Source organism: Crinia signifera, chromosome 6, assembly GCF_055691185.1.
Source record: "Crinia signifera chromosome 6, ASM5569118v1, whole genome shotgun sequence".
In the NCBI taxonomy this organism is placed as follows: Eukaryota; Metazoa; Chordata; class Amphibia; order Anura; family Myobatrachidae; genus Crinia; species Crinia signifera.
Genome location: NC_139222.1, coordinates 64,132,757 through 64,153,341, shown reverse-complemented (window position 1 = coordinate 64,153,341; position 20,585 = coordinate 64,132,757). Strand labels below are relative to the sequence as shown.

At 46.5% G+C, this 20,585-nt stretch overlaps 1 protein-coding gene and 1 long non-coding RNA gene across 2 annotated transcripts in view; both read right to left on the bottom strand.

Moving 5' to 3' along the window:
• The window catches only part of LOC146006956 (uncharacterized), a 30,162-nt gene extending 27,640 nt beyond the window's left edge, over positions 1–2,522 (bottom strand). The window contains exon 1 of the mRNA XM_083145385.1: positions 2,466–2,522. Within this exon, the coding sequence (XP_083001511.1) occupies positions 2,466–2,500 (35 nt within the window). The 5' untranslated portion in view covers positions 2,501–2,522. The remainder of the gene's footprint in view (positions 1–2,465) is intronic.
• A 2,659-nt stretch (positions 2,523–5,181) lies between these two features.
• The window catches only part of LOC146006955 (uncharacterized), a 34,861-nt gene continuing 19,457 nt past the window's right edge, over positions 5,182–20,585 (bottom strand). Inside the window, exons 5-6 of the long non-coding RNA XR_014444143.1 lie at positions 7,561–7,746; positions 5,182–5,286 (exon numbers count right to left, since the gene is read on the bottom strand). This is a non-coding gene — a long non-coding RNA (uncharacterized LOC146006955). The remainder of the gene's footprint in view (positions 5,287–7,560; positions 7,747–20,585) is intronic.

Sequence of the window (20,585 nt, the reverse complement as noted above, 5' to 3'; positions counted from 1 at the left end):
CGGAGGTGTAGAGGAGGAAAGAGGGAGTGAGAGATGCAGGGGAAGGAGGTGAAAGGATGGAGTAAGAAGTGCAGGGGAAGGAGGTAGATGAAGGGAGTGGGAGGTGTAGAGGAGGAAAGAGGGAGTGAGAGATGCAGGGGAAGGAGGTGGAAGGATGGAGTAAGAAGTGCAGGGGAAGGAGGTAGATGAAGGGAGTGGGAGGTGTAGAGGAGGAAAGAGGGAGTGAGAGATGCAGGGGAAGGAGGTGGAAGGATGGAGTAAGAAGTGCAGGGGAAGGCGGTAGATGAAGGGAGTGGGAGGTGTAGAGGAGGAAAGAGGGAGAGAGAGATGCAGGGGAAGGAAGTGGAAGGATGGAGTAAGAAGTGCAGGGGAAGGAAGTGGAGGGGGAGGTGCAGAGGAAGGAGGAGGAAGTAGGTAGTGAGAGGTGCAGGGGAAGCAGGTGGAGGGAGGGAGTGGGAGGCGCAGAGGAGCAAGGAGGGAGTAGACATGCAGGAGAAGGAGGTGGAGGGATGGAGTGGGAAGTGCAGAGGAGAAAGAAGTGGAAGGTGGAGGGGAAGGAGGTGGAGTTAGAGTGTGGGAGGTGCAGGGTAATGAGTTGGAAGGAGTGGGAGGTACATAAAAAAGAGGAGGACGGAGGTTATGAGAGGTGTAGTAAGGGGAGTAAGAGGAGCAGGAGTGACAGGTGACAAATTAAGGAAAGCTAAAATAAATAATTGCGGAAGAGGTGGATGGACACAGGTTGGATAACTTCACCTAATATGGTTCCTTTAATTCCATCTCCAATTGCTATTTATATGAATCTAAAGGTACAGTATCTGGCACTCACTACACAGGTAAATAACTCACCCATTGGGCCTTATTCAGATCTGAGCTCAGTACAAATTTGTTTGGAAAATGGGCAAAACCATGTGCACTGCAGGTGGGGCAGATGTAACATGTATAGAGAGTTAGATTTGTGTGAGTTATTTTGTTTATGTGCAGGGTAAATACTGGCTGCATTATTTTTACACTGCAATTTAGATTCCAGTGTCAGCACACCCCACCCAAATGTAACTCTCTCTGCACAGGTATCATCTGCCCCACCTGCAGTGCACATGGTTTTGCCCATTTTCCAAACAAATTAGTACTGAGCTCAGATCTGAATAAGGCCCATTACCCCTAAAAGCTTACAATCCCCAATGATAAATGGCAGCGGCTGCACTCAGGGAATAACAGCACAATAAGCACAATGTGCTGCCTGGCCCACGTGTCAGTGTATTGTTATTATTTCTTTTCTGGTTACAAATAAGAATAAACTGACCCCATTTATAAGCTGCTCCCCTTCCCCAGCTGGGAACCACCAGCATCAGCCTCCATTTGCCGCTTCCTATGACATCAATATCACTAGTTATTTACAGTCTGCTGTAACCACACATATTAGTATCACAGGGGTTATTGGGCTGAGGAAGGTTCCACTATTAAATAACCTAGATGTCTGCAGCACACATACAGATGTACATGACATGGTGGAATCACATGGACACTAACCTAAATATGATTACATTAGTCCTTGCTCCCAAACATATGAAACTACTATTAGTTAGAATGTGCACATGTAACGTGCAATATAATCTATGTACCAAATAATTCCTGTTTGTATGAAAACAAAGATTTTATTTTCTTCACAGCGACCTAAAACCAGAGAACATCTTGGTGACTCCAACAGGACATCTCAAGATCGCCGACTTCGGTCTGGCCCTTGAGATCACGCCTAGAGACGAGGGTGTTACTGGCTGTGCTAGAAGGTGTGGTGTCATTATTCCTGAGGTAAATGCAAAGGGTTTCCTACTGTTTCCTCATGTAACTATGTACATGGGGCCTGATTCCAACCCCGTATGTGACCGCATATAGCCAAGTTGGGTAAAAAGGGCATTCACTGTAGCATGCACATGCATCGTTGCACATTGCTGGGTAATTCTGATTCTGCCAAGTCTCCATGTGGAAGATGCACTAACATCCCCCCCCCCCACCACATCACCAGCATTCCCCGGGTACCGCATTATTAATAATCCCATATGCACTAACATATGCGATTATTAATGCAGAGGACAGCTCTTTCCATAAGAGCTGTCAATTGCGATGCAGCTCTGGCTTTGGACTTCTGGGTCTGGTGCAGAATTAACAGTAAACAATACGACTCTTATGTTGGGTATACACCGGAATGATCATGACTAAAAAATACAAATCAGACCAAAGTGCGCAGCTGAACCCAAAGTGCTGCAAACATATCATGCACAAAGTAATAATCCCAAGAGTGATAAAGATGGAAATAGTGCATACATACAATAAGCGCACAAAGGGTAACCATCAGATCGGATTCGGATCTAAAACATGCCAAAACGTGCCCAATTTACATAAAATCGGACTAAATTGCATCGACATTGATGGGACTGAGCAAAATCGTTCTGGTGTGTAACCAGCATTACCTTAAGTGACTACCCTCCACCATAGCGTCCTCCATGGGAACGGGTACTGTACATGCAACTTCCAGGCCAACTCTTACCAGGGGAAGATGACGTAAGACTGCTGCCGTGTGTTGGCAGGACAGCTGCTGTAAACAATATATAGTACGTGAACTGGTATATACAAGTGAAAGAGCAATAACTCGGGACAAAATATACCTAAAAACAGCATAAGTACAAAAGTACTTATTATTTATAAACAATATAAAATATTGCTGCTGTTACTATAACATGTAGGGGTTATCTTTACCGCTATTTTGTTAATTAAAAAAATAAATAAAGTGATTGCTAAAATGTTGGTAACCAATTGCTCTCTTTTGGTAGCTGTATTTCGGCAAGGAGTACATGATTGGCGAAGACTGGTTCTCATTTGGAGTCATCTTGAACGAAATGATAACCGGAGGTCATGCTGCTCACTCAAGATTCTGCGCAACAGAATCTGCCGCCATGGACCTCATTAACATGGTAAATATGATATTACATTTATCAATTATTAATATAAATTATGTAATTGGTTGTATATAACTTTATAAGATGTTGGATGTAAGTAACCATTAGTCACTGTGTTATAGGATCAATCTGTTCTAGAGTCCTCTGATCTCTATTGAAAACCAGAGTATCTGATCTACTGTACTGTCCAATTACTGCTACAAGTAAACTCTGCACTCTGACAGCCGGCCACTATTACTGACTACAGACACTGGCGTAACTATAGCACCGCAGCCCCCGCGGGGGGGGGGGGGGGTCGCTGTGCATATGGGGGCGCAGGGGGCTGCGGTGCTATAGTTAAACCTCCTCCCAATTCCCCGCAGGCTTACCTATTTCGCTGGTCCCGGCGGCTCCGTTCTTCTGCTGAGGACCACCACAAAATGGCCGCCCCCATATAGCACACAGTTCTCTGAAACTGTCTGCTGTATGGGGGCGGCCATTTTGTGGTGGTCCTCAGCAGAAGAACGGAGCCGCCGAGACCAGCGCGAAAGGTAAGGCTGCGGGGGATTGGGTGGGTTTGAATGGGCGGCGGGTGGCGCCCCCCCCCTTACGGCGGGGGGCGCCCAAAACGTAGCTACGCCGCTGTCTACAGATGTGTCCTGCTACAGCTTTGCTGTGTATAGCAGCTTGCTGTAGTGGGATTGCAGTGCGAGCGCATCGCAGCAGGCTCCCATAAAGCAGCAGGGTGCATGCGCCCGCACCAGACAGCTCCTATATAAGTGTATGCATAGCGGGAGTGTACGCATACCATATGCCCCGCTATGCCGCGCATTGTACAGCAGTGAATAAAGATTGTGGCTTTATGGAAAATAGCTGAATCTTTTCTCTGGCGACGGCTGACGCAGCTGTTAGCTATGCTATAACTATTGGCAGATAAGTAAAAGGTCTACATGGGTGTTTTTTATTGAGAGGTGACTTTTCTGCATTTTATAAATAGGAATAATAAATATATAGAGCATCACAATTGAGTGCATACTCAACTAAAGCCCTGTACACACGGGGAGACGTGAGTCCTGTGCTGCTTAAGCACAGGTGGCTCAGCACACATCGCTGCACACATGGGAATCACCTGCTATATGTGCTGAGCAATCTGTGCTGAGCAGTGTTTGCCTATGCGGATTGGTGATGTAAGCAGGATAGAACGTGCATGCACTGTCTATATCTGTGGGCGATAGTGATGTGCAGGGCTGCGAACCGCCATAGCTATAGGGTGTACAAAGGGAGCGATCCGTGCTTCATTTCTAAGTATTCTAGACAGATCGCTTAGAAATAGGGCATAAATCGCCCGTGTGTTTGCCCCTCACCTGCATCATCCCACTGGTTTCTCTGCAGTCATTCCTGTTGGACAGACAATAATCAGATAAGTAACGTTAGACTATTGTATAGTGACAATATAACAATGTACAGATATGTTTCTATCAAACACCAATGCATATATTTCTAGTGATGACAGGTATAGAAAGTTCTGGCAGAGTTCACTTAGTGCCCCATGCCTATGTTATATGTTGTGTATATCTATAAGATGTATGTAAGTAATGCATGTAGTCTTATTTACAAATGTCTATACAATTGGCAAGCAAACCCTGAGCAGCCATTGTTACACAGACACATCAGCATTAAGGCCCATAGACACTGGGCTGAAAGTCGCTCAAAACAGCAGGTTGAGCGGCTTTCAGCTCATAGCTGCCCAGTGTGTGTGCCCCGGCGATGAGCGGTGAGCGATGCTGCACGCTCCCGCATCATCGCCAGGAAAGCCCTTCATCTGCTGCTATTACAAGCAGATGAGCGGCTTTGAGGATGGCTTTGCATAGCTCTGCACTATGCAAAGCCATCCTCCCCGCCGGGCAGGGGGAAAGCCGCTCAGTGTGTATGCACTGAGCAGCTTTCCCCCTCAGCGATGATAGCAATCATCGCTGTGCACACACACTGGGCATAATAGCCCAGTGTGTATGGACCTTTAGGACACATGACAGGAAATGGCAGAATGGTGACATGTTCTTGGAATGGGGAATGTAATGTGAGACACACAACAGATCCCAGATAGAATGTCAGTAGTAACATACTGTGGCCATGGAGAAATCCCTTTATATTCTTCTGTGCCGGCAGTAGAAATGTTTGTACAATGATTGTATTGAGCAACTGTGCTGTATAATTACATCCAAATACCTTTTTCAGCTTGTCAATAACCATCTGGGCCAAGAACCAGGAGTTAATGACAGCATCCGCCACCACCCCTTCTTCCAGCACATCAACTGGGTCGCCATGGAATCCCTTGGGATGGAGCCCCCATACTTCCCTGTAAGTATAAAACAGAACTTCCATGAGCTACTCATTGCTGGTCAGCAGATAATGTATAAGTGCCAAACACATACATGGGGTGTGGATGAAGGGATCGGCTCTGTCTATATAGACAGCCATTATGTCAGCATGCAATAGGCTGACAGGGTCACTAATTAGACAGTGGGCGGTATTCAATGAGAATACCTGCGAGGTGCAGCGAATCCTTTTTTGGATTCGCTGCACATTCGCCACGTTCCGGAGCCTCGCAGGCTCCGGTATTCAACGTGTCAGGGGCTCGCTGCCCCTGACTGGCGAATATGAGCTCCTGCGGCGTATGCCGCAGGGAGCCTGAGGACGGTGGCAGGCAGAGAGATGGAAGTCTCTCTGCCTGCCCCAGAACGTAGGTGGGCTCCCCGGGTGCCAGGCAGCACAGGCTGCCCCCTGGGGGTGCCAGCAGGGGACCTATATTCACTATACCCGATCGTAACGATCGGGTGCAGTGAATATATGAATATGTAATGAGCGGCTCGGCTACGGCGCCCCCTGCTGGCTGCTGTGTAAAAAAAATGGTACTTGTGGAGTATCACGGCTCTCACGACCTGCATCGTATGCAGATCGTATGCTAAAAATCGCATCGCATCGCATGTGGCATACGGTGGCATACGATGCGATACAATGTTTTACCGATTTTTGACCATTTTTGCTCAAAAATCGTATGCCATCGCATGGCATCGTATGCCATATGTAGTGGCATACGATGGCATACGATGCGATGCGATGTTTTACCGATTTTTGACCATTTTTGCTCAAAAATCGTATGCGATCGCATCGGATGCCAAACGATGCGATGCGATCGCACCCGATTTTGCATTGAAATGCATCAGAATGCATTGAAATGTGTATTAAACTTGTGAAATGCACCCAAATGCCATTTTTCATAGTGCACCACCCCCACTATCAACGTCAACCCGAAGCGTGGCGAGCGCTGCGAGCCTGCGAGGGGCGGCGGTACGCGTCCTACGACCTTTTCATACCCCCACTATCCACGTCGGCGTGGAGTCGAGAATAGAATAGTGTGGCGAGCGCAGCGAGCCACCGAGCCCGAAGCGTGGCGAGCGCAGCGAGCCCCGCGAGGGGACGCGGATACCTTCACAGCTATACGCGTCCCCTCGCGGGCTTCACAGGTATCCGCGTCCGCTCGCCACGCTTCGGGCTCGGTGGCTCGCTGCGCTCGCCACACTATTCTATTCTCAACTCCACGCCGACGTGGATAGTGGGGGTATGAAAAGGTCGTAGGACGCGTACCGCCGCCCCTCGCGCCTAACCCTAACTGTCCTCTTCTGCAGACTAACCCTGACCTTAACCCTAACCCTACCTGGGAGAGATCAATAAGATTTGGCACATGATGGGCCTTTTTTTACACATGAATTACATGTGATTTATCACACATAATCTCGGAGAGCTGCAGGCAGGGGGTGTATGAATTGAAAAACACTATTCAAAAGATCAGGTGGCTGCTGATTGGCTGAATGAGATCTCTCAGCCAAACAGTGGCCACCCAGTCTTTTGAATAGGATTTTTCAATTCTCCTCGCCACCTGCCGCACCCTGCTCATCACACCCAGGATGTCCTGCTGACTGCTACACATAAGATGTATTTTATGTGCAGCCCGTCCGAGCTCTGATCCGATGCGCACGGGACTGCGCATCGGATCCGATAGGATGTCACAGACAATCTGCTGGATCCTCTAGCCCAAATCGCATAGCGTATGGGGGCCTTAACAGTGTAAAGTTCCCTAACACAGTTATTCTTGTGCTCAGGGTTACATAAAAATCACTGACAAAAACACATTTTTAGTTTTCTTTCTAGCAGGAGACACACAAGTAGAAAGGACATAATTACTATGTTACCAATACTTTCTTATTGTCCAAGATGTGAGCTCTGTTACATCTTCTGACATTTTTCTAATATAATTGATAATCCTGCGCCTCATAATAAACTGACAAGGAGACAAAGTGGACTATAGAGCACAGGTTACACTTTCCATAGTGAGATTCTGGAATGTCATTTTCCTCTCTGCACTTCTAGAGTATATAGATGTCTCTTGATAGCACAAAGTAGATGAACACCTGTAATTGCACCATAGCGACCTCACATCTACTGCAATGCTGTGCTTATATATATATATATAGATATCCACAGAATACAAACATGCAATAAACAAGAATAAATACCTTCACCAGCCCCGTGTTCAGCACAGTCCCCGCCTACAGCCCGCGTTTCCGCTCACCTGCACGCTGACTCGTCGCACGTTGGATGACGTCACGGGTATCCGGTTGCTAAGGAACAGCCGGCTGCTTGCGTACCACAAGTCGCAGCCACTTCCTGCTTCCGGCATCCCGCACTATCCAATCGGAGGCACGGTGTAGCCATAGTGATGGCGTTAGCTTCCCGCAGTTGCCTAGAGGCCGCAGCACTGTGAGAGACAAAAAAAAACTTATAATTACATGTTTTAGGCAAAGATTGAATAATCTAAACATGAGAAGTGAAAAAACGGCAAAAATGAATAAGACATGTTAAGCAAATAGGCACTGTCAGCAAAGAGAAAATTTTTATAAAGGCAAGGTGGAGTTAGAGAAAACAATTCAAATTCAATTGCTCATTCAGCCCAAACGCGCTGATAGTGTTCAACATGTATGTCCATCGGGCCTCCTTTTGAAGAAGTGCCTTGGCTCTATCACCCCCAAGAATGTTGAATGGCACATGGTTGAATGGCACAAACAGGAAGTTTGCTAAATGCCTCTGTCTGTCTTATGTCCTCTATCAGTCCTATGGTAGATGTAATAATCACTGATATACACTGTTACTTCTTATTTCTGTAGGCATTCTTTCCACCCTCTGCCTCCAGTAATAACCATCTAGAACTAATGGAGGCAGAAGAGGCCAATTACCCACCAATTACAGCGGCGGAGCAGGCAAATTTTACGGGTTTCTCGTCAATTACCTCCAGCTGGAGAACCTTCCCAAATCCACCTGGTCTAAGTACATCTAGTGAGGCAGAGGCACTGCTGGATGCGACCATGCCAGGTTCTGCATGTAAGTACATTATATCTTCATTTTTCTTATTATTTTTAACCATGTTTGATTGAAGACTTCAACTTTAAATGGGGGCATGATAAAGAAAGAAAAAGGGAGCTAGATCTGGGTATAGCAGTATTATAATAACCAATAATACATGTTCAGAATGGAAAGTTGTACACTAAAGGGGCGTACACCCAGGGAGATTTCAGGTCATTCTTTAAGTCAGGCATGTCCAACGTTGGCCCTCCAGATGTTTTGAAACTACACATCCCAGCATGCTTTGCAATAGTGTTAGCATTCTCTAATAGCAAAACTGTGGCAAAGCATGCTGGGATGTGTAGTTTCACAATATCTGGAGGGCCAACGTTGGACATGCCTGCTCTAAGTGATCTCACTAGAAAATGCCCCTACATTTGCTGGTGAATTTATTCCAGCACTACATTATGTATGCGGCATGTAATATACATAGATGGTATGTACAGCAAAAGGATTAATCAGTGTATTGGAATACATGTATGATAGTAGTAATGCAGAGAACTCAGTGTACATATATCCCTATGGAGCGAAGGAGAAATAGACGGAGTTCTCTGCATTACTACTATCCTGTAGGGTGGGGGAATTCTGTGATTCTCTTGCCTTGTTTAGCCCCTCCCTTACCTGAACTAGCTCCTCCCTTGCCTGAACTAGCCCCTCCCTTACCTGAACTAGCTCCTCCCTTGCCTGAACTAGCCCCTCCCTTGCAAGCAATTGCAATGGACCAATAAGGTCCAAATGGACCAATCATTTAAGCAACTTGCCACTTTTGTGTACCACATATTTATTTCCTACCTGCTATTCATTATGATCACCCTGGGCCTGATTCAGACCTGATCTCTATGCAGTGTACACTCGCTGCCTAGTGATAGGGTAAGCACCACCCCAACTAACACGCTGGGCATTCCAATGGTACCTCCATACAGGTGTCTCTGATCTACGAGCGCTGGAGAAATCATTCGATGGTTGCCGACCATCGAGTGATTTCTCCCCGGGTGCGAACGGATTATTATGCATATCATCCATTTGCAGCCGTACCGGGGATCGCGGCGTGCAGTGTGTGTGTGTGTGGGGGGGGGAGCACGGCAGGCACTGCGGACGAAGTTTGGTCCACATGCAACGCTGTGAAATTCATTTCATGGGACCAGAAAAAGGTCTTTACTGAGAACCTGTAAAAGAAAGATCCGTAAGCAGGGAAGAGATTTTGCGACCTCTCTGTAACTAAAGATACTCAGTCTGTTCCCCTTCAGTCTCATTTACATATTATATCCTGTAAATGCAGCCAGCCAACAATTACTTACAAACACTCTGTCCCATCCACCATTTCCCATAAGATGTGGCCCCTCCCCATAGAACCCCTGATGTGCAGGTCCAGGTGCTTACTCTACAGATGAGCGCATTAGTGCAAACAGAAGCGTCACAAAGCAGCTTATGCTCTGCATAATGTTACATTCTAGTAACTTATCCAAGTGTCTATAGATTTAATCGTGGAAACAAAGATATATATTGTGCTATTTTGTATCTTGTTATAAATGTGACCAGATTGCACATGGTGTAATAGGTACAATGTACTTTTGTTATGATATAGAACATCAGCTGAAATACAGAAGGTAAGAGGATGGATGTCACCAGGTAAGATATGAAGGCGTGTGATCTACAGTGGCAAAGGCTACACACCTGTCAGGTAGTATGAGACCTTTGTATTTGGTGGTGACGCTGGTAAGAGCAGTTTGGGAATAGGATGCAGAAGGAGGCAGAAAGCAGGTGGTGGTGGTGGCAAAGAAAGGAGAGGAATGGGATGAAGAAAGCAGGCGGTGGCAGCAAAGAGAGGAGGTGACAGGGAATGAGACGCAGAATATAGGCGGTGGCAGCATAGAAAGGGGTGGATGTGGAATGAGACGCATTAAGCAGGCGGTGGCAGTAAATAGAGGAGAAGAGGTGACAGAATGGGATGAAAAATGCAGGCGGTGGCAGTAGAGAGAAGACAGGAGGTGATGGAAGAGATGAAGCAGGCGGTGGCAGAAAAAAGTTGAAATTTACATTTGAAATTTTTTTTAAGCATAGTGGATGAATAGATAGATAGGGGAATGCGATAATGAAAGCAGGCGGTGGAGGTTGAGAGAAGAGAGGAGGTGACGGAAGAGATGAAGCAGGCGGTGGCAGCAAAACAAAATTTAAAGCATATAAGTTAGAAGAAATTATAGTGAAAAGATATAGTAGTGTAAGATATATAGTGATATATAGAGTGAATAAATAAATAGTGGATGAATAGATAGATAGGGGAATGCGATAAAGAAAGCAGGCGGTGGAGGTTGAGAGAAGAGAGGAGGTGACGGAAGAGATGAAGCAGGCGGTGGCAGCAAAAAACATTTTAAGCATATAAGTTATAAGAAATTATAGTGAAAATATATAGTAGAGTGAGATATAGAGTCAATAAATAAATATATAGTGGATGAATAGATAGATAGGGGAATGCAATAAAGAAAACAGGCGGTGGAGGTTAAAAGAGAGGAGGTGACGGAAGAGATGAAGCAGGCGGTGGCAGCAAAACATTTTTAAGCATATAAATTATAAGAAATTATAGTGAAAATATATAGTGAGATATAAAGTGAAAAAATAAATATACAGTGGATAAATAGATTGATAGGGGAATGCAATAAAGAAAGCAGGTGGTGGAGGTTGAGAGAAGAGAGGAGGTGACGGAAAAGATGAAGCAGGCGGTGGCAGCAAAATTTTTTTTTACGTATATAAGTTATTAAGAAATTATAGTGCAAAGATATAGTAGAGTGAGATATATAGTGATATATAGAGTGAATAAATAAATATATGGTGGATGAATAGATAGATAGGGGAATGCAATAAAGAAAGCAGGCGGTGGAGGTTGAGAGAAGAGAGGTGACGAAAAATATGAAGCAGGCAGTGGCAGCAATAAAATTTGAGCTTATAAATTATAAGAAATTATAGTGAAAAGATATAGTAGAAATGTATAGAATGTATAGTGAGATATAGAGTGAATAAATAAATAGATAGTGGATGAATAGATAGGGGAATACGATAAAGAAAGCAGGCGGTGGAGGTTGAGAGAAGAGAGGAGGTGACGGAAGAGATGAAGCAGGCGGTGGCAGCAAAACATTTTTTTTCAAGATGACATTTTTATTGAAATTTTCAAACATGTCAAAACAGACATTATGATAAGGAATACAGAATAAAGAGGGGGAGGGGGAAGAAAAAAGAAAAGACAAGAGAGGGGGGAGGGATGGGGAAGGGGAAGATAACAACACTGTAGATCAAGTAGGACATACAGTTTATAAGTGTTAGGGTTCTGGGGCGTCCTCGCCTAACCTAACTCTGTTGCCTCGGACTAGCAGTTGACAGACGCGTGCAATGCTAGGCTTCGCCTATAATAGCCACGTCCGAAAGAGCCATCAAATGGCAACAATGCTCTGTGGTGGTAAATATCAATAAAATGGCAACAATGCTCTATAGGTGGTATATAACAATGGAATGGCAACAGAAGACAATTCCAGCTACCTATGAACCTATACACAGCTGAGATGGTAAACAGCAAGCGTGATAAGTGAGGAAGAGATGGGAGAAAATCCCCAACTTATCTGAGAGATAGGAATCTGCTGGAAAACAGGAATACTACTGAGCGGAGGATGACACAGGATCAGGGCTGGATCGCTGAATGCTGGGTTGAACCCACTGGACAGGCAACCGAGCTTGACAGGCAGGACAAGCCTCAGGAACTGGGAACACTCTGGACTGTGAAGGTCAGAACTATAACCGGCGTCTGACCAGTGACCAGCAGGAGTTTAAATAATGCTGGCAGCCAATGCCTGACCTGCAGCCCTATATGAGGCTTGGACGCAGCTGAGTATTAACCCCTTCCTTCCCGTGGCCGCCTGGCGTCCCCCGTCGCCTAGGCAACCGCTGCGGCAGGGAAGGAAGCGGCGATACCCTGTTCCCTGTCCTATCTCCGCCCGCCGGCGTCATCACGGAGCGGCATCCTGGTTGCCTGGCAACCGCCGGGACGCACTGCCGGGAAATCGCCAGGCGGCGGCGGAAGCTGCTTGTGCGGCTCTTAACTCTGTCCCCACCCGTCGGCGTCGTCACGCAGTGGCATCCCGGTTGCCTAGCAACAGCTGGGACGTGATGCCGGGAGACCGCCGGGCGGCGGGGGAGGCCTCTCTCGCGGCTCCTAACAATAAGTAGGTACAGGTATAAAGATAATGCATTACATACAGCATTGAGAAAGGAGACATGACAATTTCTAGACAGATAAGAAAAGGTTATCATAATATATAAAATCTAGGCTAGTAATCTTAGGTAGGTTTGGACAATTTATATGCCATCCAGGCCGTCTTTGCCGATGGGGACAGAGAAGATATGGCGCAAGCAGAAACCTCTGTTTCAAACCGGTAATGGTCGTGTACCGCTTCTTTGATAGTTAAGATCGTAGGAACTAAAGGAGTCTGCCAGTGACTAGCCAGAAATAGTTTGGTAGAGATTAAGATTCACATAATGACCATCTTTATGGATGTGGTCTGGAAATAGATGAAATAGTGCTATCTTCGGATGTGGACATATGACAAACCCCGATATGTCCGAGAGTAGCGAAAATACTTTGTCCCACATTCCCTTCAGGTTTGGACATGACCAGAATATATGATACAATGTTCCCACTCCCCCACACTGTCTCCAGCATATGCTATCAGTAGATAGCCACATAGAATGTAGGAGGGCCGGGGTAAGGTATATTCTATGGGTCAATTTGTAATATTGTTCTATGTGCGATTGGCATTTAGATATATGGAAACAATTGTAGTAAACTGTTTTCCATTCAGCTTCGGATAACGAAACCTGCAAATCTCGTTCCCATTTACCTTGAAAATTCAAGTTATTAGGCTGTTGTGGGTCTGTAAGTAAGTTATAGCACCAGGTTATGGAGCCTCTAGTGGTCAATCTTGCAAATCTATGGGAGATGAATTTGGGCAAAGGTACTACTTTATGTGGAGAGGGGCTCGTGCTCTGCAGCCAATGTCGTACCTGAAAATATTTGGAAAAATGCTTGGTGGGAATGGAGAAGGGATTAAAGTGCCCTCTTTAAGGAGGGAGTCTAATGTCAATATACCCCGAGCTATCCACAGGTTCAGTGACAGGTCTGGAATTATATGGGCCTATCCCACAAGGGACAGATCGGGGGAAGGGAGAGTGATTTCTGATGTCTTCGCCACTAGGGTTAGCCATGATCGTCTAGTAGAAACTAGTATGTGAGAATGTTCGATACACTTAGAGGTTATATAATGATGCATAATATTCTGCGAAAGAATTGGCAATATCTAGAGGATCTGTTACCGTGATTCCCTTCAAGTTAGTAATTTGCTTAGTGCGTTCCAACGCTTGTTTCCCTCTTAGTTTTCTCACTAACAATCTACCTGCAATGTCTCCTTGAGAATAAAATGTCTGCTTCATCCTAAATAAGTTTTTTCATACCTCAGACATAGAGAGAGTATTCCACACATCTCTTGTCCTGAGAAGCTCCCTGTACAAAGAACGGTTAGTAGGGTCTAGTTTAGGTTTATGCTCTAGGTCTAGCAACTTGGCTTCTGTTTCCTCACGTTTCTTATTGAACTTCTTCCTATGTTGCACCGCCGCTTGAATAAAGGATCCCCTAAGAACAGCTTTCAATGTACACCAGTGTGTGAAAAGGGAGGTCTCAGAAGGAGAATTAGTAGCAAGAAAGAGGTCAAGGGATTTATCAATTAGGGCTTTAGAGTCTCTCTCAGATAGTAGGTACCCAGCCAATCTCCAGGGTCTGGGGGGCAATTTGATTAAACAGAAAATCCCAGTTAAGCGATATAGCTGAAGGATCAGACCATGCGATTGGCAGTATATCCGCAGACTCAATCTGCTGGAGGGCCCTCCCATCCGAATGAAACAAGTCAATCCTAGAAAAGGATCTATGGACTGCAGAATAAAAAGTGTAATCCCTGCCACTAGGATTCCTCGCTCTCCACACATCATAAAGGCCAAACTCACATAAAATGCGCTGGAACGCTTGTGATTGGGTTCTCTTAGGGGGCACAGCTGGTCTAGACCGGGGCTTTGATTTGTCCATGTTAGAGTGGAGAGTCGAGCAAAATTTTCGTATAAATGGGATTTGTTTAGTGTTTGGGCGTAAGCAGTAGCAAGAGTAACTGGACTATCGTCAATTTTTCCTATAACTATTAGATACAGTCCTTCTGGATCTGCAATCTGTTGTGCGAGTGAAAAATTGCACCTATGTGAAAAAAGAAGGGCCACTCCAGCCTTCTTATTCGGGCCATTGGCTGTGATGCAATGTGGAAATTTATTATTATAAAAGCGAGGTGGGGCAGAGGCGGGGAAATGTGTCTCTTGGACTGCCACAATGTGGGCTTTAATTATAGTGAAATGCGTCAACGCCATTTTCCGCTTATTGGGGGAATTTAGGCCCTTGACATTCAGAGACAATATTTTAAGCTTATTTGGGGTCATAAGTAAACCTATACCATAGCTTTAGGAGTACCATAGGCATAATAAGTATTCCAGACCTCTTGGACCAAAACAGCTCGGGAACTACAAGCAAAATGCGCATCAAAAACCTCGCTAAATATTCAAGAGCATTAAGACTAGGTCCAATATTGTACATCGAAGACTTATAGTGTTAAATCCAGTGTACCTAAATGCTGTATGAGTGTTGCATAAGGGGTGATAATTCAGGAATGAGATTAAAAGGGGTAGACATTGGGCTAACAGCCCGGTAGGGTAGGAAAAATACAGTGTGGGAAAGAAACAAAGAAAGAGACACCGTACGGGTGTTTGAAAAGGCCGCCCAGGTTGGCAGCACATAGGGGCGTGGGTATTAGTACAATGGTGCACCGAAGAGTCTCGACAATAGGTGTAATGTACACGATGATGCAAATATAAATATAAACGGCACATCAGTGATTTAGCAAATTGTGGATGGGTGGGTATGGGCCATTAAATCAAATTATTGTATCATGCAAAGTCCCGGGTGCCTATCCGCCCTGAGCTTCTAGGACAACCTACTCAAGGACATGAGAAAATATTGCAGTCCATCGTAAGAGGAAATGAAGGATGTGAGTGAACAAGAGTATAAGACATGCTAAACATAACTATATTAATAAGCATAGATACACTAATAACCCTCCATTGGTGAATCCTCCGACCGAGGCAGGTGGGAAGGCCCTGACCATGTCCACTACCGAACATTTAAACGGATGGTATTCCACACCCCGCCCCAGCACGAGCCACCAAATGGAGGCTAGCTGTAGACCAGTCTTGCGCCACCCTGTTGGTAGAAGGCGTGCAAAGGGTAATGTTCCAATCCGCTAGAATCTTCTGATGGAGATGTGATAATGGTTATGGTCTCATTACGTCTCACTATCAGTTTTGTCGGGAAGCCCCGACGATAGGGGATGTCTACATTATTTAGGGATCTGGTGATTGGTGCAAAAGACCGTCTCATAGCCAGGGTAGAAGCGGAGAAATTTGCAAAGAACTGTAAGTCCCCCAAAATTGATTCAGAGTCGTCTGAAGATCTCGCTGCTCGCAGAACACGCTCTTTTATGTGGAAGTTATGGAACCTCGTCAAAGTGTCTCGGAGGGCTCCCTGCGGAGCGATTTTAGCCTTAGGGATACGATAAATGCAATCCAAGAGGAAATCAGACACGTGTACCGTGGGTAGGAGTTTTGTGAATGTGTCAGTTACGAATTGCACTAGGTTTTCCGAAGTAACCGACTCTGGAATCCCTCTGATCTCTGAGATTGTTTCTGCGGCGTGACCTGTTCTCCAGGTCACACAGCTTGCCACGTAGAATGGCATTCTCCTCCTGTAATTCTTCATGTAAGACAATCAGCTCATTGTGGGATTTCAACACCTCCCCCATTTTAGTTTCTAGGTGATCAACCCGTTGCTCCACAGCGTCAATAGATTGCTGGTATGATTGAAAAGTTGCTTTGAGTTCCTGCGAGATGTCTGCTTTGAAAGCCTGCAGCAGTGGTTTCATGGCACCAATTGTTAGTGGGTCGTTGTCTCCCATGTTGGGAATAGGAGAAGTGGGTGCCGGAATGGGTTCAGAGGAGGCGTTAGATATTGGGAGCTTTTGTTGAGATGCTGGGACCGGAGACTTGGGTTTAATCCCCTGGATTGGGGACGGGTGTTTGAAGGCGTTAGATATTGGAAGCTTTTGTTGAGACTTGGGTTTAATCCCCTGGATTGGGGACGGGTGTTTGAAGAAAGAAGATTTAGAAGTCCCCGGTACATCTTTCTGACGCCTACACGGCATTATGTTAGTAATGATTACAGAAGTGAGATAGGCAAGACAATCTGATGAAGCAGGGTGGATAGGAGAATAGAAAAATTGCAGGCCCCTGGCAGGATTACATTAAGTGTGCCTCAAAAGTACAAATCATTGAAGTGTCTAAGAGACATCCGGTGCCCCCACTTTAAAGAGCCATGGTGGGATTACATATTATCTCTAAGAATGGAGGTGCCGTTGCCCGGGAAGAAGACACTTTCTGGGGACTTCCTCAGACCCTGTTATTCGTATTGGGCTCCTCTGGACAATAGTCTTCAACCTTGCTCTCCTGCCTATGGGATCCCACTGCAGGGGGGTGATAGATTGTATGTGGCTAATCCACAACTTGCTCCAAGTAGGGTCGGCTATTGTAGGTAGAGACTCACCGGTGGTCCTGCTGGATATTTTCAGGGTAGTTCCCCCTCAGCACTCCCGCCATAATAGTCAAAATGAAGGCCTCCGTCACCCTGGGTCCTGGCTTCTGTGTAGGCCTCAGCCAGCAAGCATCCGCCCGTTGCCGCTCCAGACACTCAGCCCTGGAGAGATGCCCCCGGCTGCCCCCAGGTGTCCGGAGCAGGCTCTCCGCCCTCTGTACACCCGGCGCACTCTCCCGCCTGGAGGACGGGTCCCACCCGTCCCCTGGTTTGCACGCACACCAGGCCCCGTCTCCCACGGGCGAGTAGGCCGCAATCCGCAAGCGGCCGCAAGCGACCGCCCCGACTCCGCTGCCTCCAACCAGCGAGACCGCCTAATGTGCGGGGCACTTACAGCTCCCCTAGTGCCAAGGGCTGAACGGCAAGGTGAGATAGCTGCGGGCACCAACCTTGCAGTAAAATATATAATCCAGGGGTCTCTCCAAGGGGTCTCCTGGGGTCTGGGCAGGTGTCCGCTCACCCGGGGAGGCTATGAGGAGTCTTTTGGGCCACTTCCCCGCTTCTCTGGAGCTGCCGAGCGGTACTGGAGCTCGCGTGTCGGCCGCGGCAACAAATTTAGGCCCCGGCTTCTGCCGCGGACTAGGCCGCGATCAGCAAATCACCGTCAGAGTGGACCCCGGGTCTGCAGTCGCTGTCTCCCCTCTCCAGAGGTTCTTAGGAGGTTGGGTGGAGGTATCAGGAGCGGAGGGCACCCCCAAACAGGTGATAATTGGAGGCTATATATCAGGAAAACAGGTACTTCTTTACTTTCACGGCGCCAGCATGGCGCCGCGCGTACTTCCGGGTTACGCTCGCCACTAATTAAGTTAAATAAACGGGGTTAACGCCATGCCAACATGGATAGTTCATACCCCCACTATCCATGTTGGCATGGAGTTGATTTTAATTAGCGTGGCGAGCGTAGCGAGCCACCGAGCCCGCAGCGTGGGCGAGCGAAGCGAGCCCCGCAAGGGGACTCTGACGCGCGGCGCCATGCTGGCGCCGTGAAAGTAAAGAAGTACCGGAAAACATTTTTAAGCATATAAATTATAAGAAATTATAGTGAAAAGATATAGTAGTGTGAGATATATGGTGAGATATAGAGTGAATAAATAAATAGATAGTGGATGAATAAATAGATAGGGGAATGCAAAAAGAAAGCAGGCGGTGGAGGTTGAGAGAAGAGAGGAGGTGACGGAAGAGATGAAGCAGGCGGTGGCAGCAAAACATTTTTAAGCATATAAATTATGAGAAATTATAGTGAAAAGATATAGTAGTGTGAAATATATATTGAGATAAAGAGTGAATAAATAAATAGATAGGGGATGAATAGATAGATTGGGGAATGCAATAAAGAAAGCAGGCGGTGGAGATTGAGAGAAGAGAGTAGGTGACGGAAGAGATGAAGCAGGCGGTGGCAGCAAAAAAAAATTTAAGCATATAAGTTATAAGAAATTATAGTGAAAAGATATAGTAGAGTGAGATATATAGTGAGATATAGAGTGAATAAATATATAAATAGATAGTGGATGACTAGATAGATGCGATAAAGAAAGCAAGGAGTGGAGGTTAAGAGAAGAGAGGAGGTGACGGAAGAGATGAAGCAGGGGGTGGCAGCAAAAAAAATGTTAAGCATATAAAGTATAAGAAATTATAGTGAAGACATATTAGTGTAAGATATATAATGAGATAGAGAGTGGATAAATAGATAGTGGATGGATGAATAGATAGATAGATAGTGAGTAGATAGATAGATAGATAGTAGGTAGATAGGGGAATGCGATAAAGAAAGCAGGAGGCGAAGGTTGACAGAAGAGAGGACGTGATGTGGAAAGGGATGAAGAAAGCACGCGGTGGCAGCAGAGACAGTAGGTTACGGGAAATGGGATGCAGGAAGCAGGTGACGGAAGTAGAGAGAGGAGGTGACTGAATGGGACAAAGAAAGCAGGCGGTGGCAGCAGGGACAGTAGGTGGCAGGGGATGGGACACAGGAAGCAGATGGTGGCAGCAAAGAGTGGAGGTGACGGTGAATGGGACACAGAAAACAAACGGTGGCAGCAGAGACAGTAGGTGAAGGGGAATAGGATGTAGGAAACAGGTGGTGGCAGTAGAGAGAGGAGCTGACAGAATGGGATGAAGAAAGAAGCGGTGGCAACAGACAGTAGGTGAAGGGGAGTGGGACGCAGGAAGCAGGCAGTGGCAGTAAAGAGTAGAGTTAGTGACTAAATGGGATGTAGAGTAGCAGCAGAGAGAAGAGAGGAGGTGATGGGGACAGGGATGAAGCAGGCAGTGGCAGCAGGTTTCATATTTTTGTGTCAGTTTATTTTTTCATGATACAACAACACAATAAAGGCGTGTGATGGTCTGGCTAGAGGGGGAAACGGATGGAGGCCAGGTTTTTTTTTTTCTTCATTTCAATATTTTTGTGATGTTGTATAATGAAAAAAAAACAACAACACAAAACATGGCTAGAAAGAGGCAGAAGTGGCAGAGAGAGAAGGTCATGGGAAACTGGATGCAGAAAGTTGGGGGCAGCAACAGAATGCATAGAGAAAGACATAGGGAATAGGATGCAGAAAGCAGGTGGTGGCAGCAGAGACAGCAGGTGACAGGGAATGGGACACAGGAAGCAGGCGGTGACAGTAGACAGAGGAGAGGAGGTGATGGAATGGAATGGAAGAAAACAGCCGGTGGCAGCAGAGACACTAGGTGACGGAGACTGGTACGTAGACAACAGGCAGTGGCAGCATTTGAATGAGTGTCATCTATAGTGGCAAAGGCTACACACAGGTCAAGTAGTATAAGACCTTTGCATTTGATGGTGACGCTGGTAAGAGCAGTTTGGGAATAGGATGCAGAAGGAGGCAGAAAGCAGGTGGTGGTGGCAAAGAAAGGAGAGGAATGGGATGAAGAAAGCAGAACGTTACAGCAAAAGAGAGGAGGCAACAGAATGAGGCGCAGAATATAGGCGGTGGCAGCATAGTAAGGAGAGGCGAGGAGGGGGAATTAGACGGATGGATGCAAAATGCAGGCAAGGCAGTAGAGAGAAGAGTAGGAGATGGAAGAGATGAAGCAGGCGGTGGCAGAAAAACATGTAAATTTATTTGAATTTTTTTAAGCATATAAGTTATAAGAAATTATAGTGAAAAGATCAGAGGCGTAGCTAGGGTGGAGCCGGCGGCGTACCAGCTCCGGGCGCAGACATGTCTCCTGGCACCGGAGCTCTGCCGCCGGCTCCCCCGCCCTGCTAAAACAGCCAGTCAGCCCAGTGTGCATGAATGCAAGCAAGGAAGACTTCAGGGGACGGAAGGAAGCCCAGGATCTCCGCAGTTGGGGCACGCCCCCAACAGTGACAGCGGCGGATGGGTCCGCCCCTGACACTGACATAGGCGGGCCGCACACTTGATGTACACAAATTGCGCGCGCTGCCCCAGCTCCCCCGG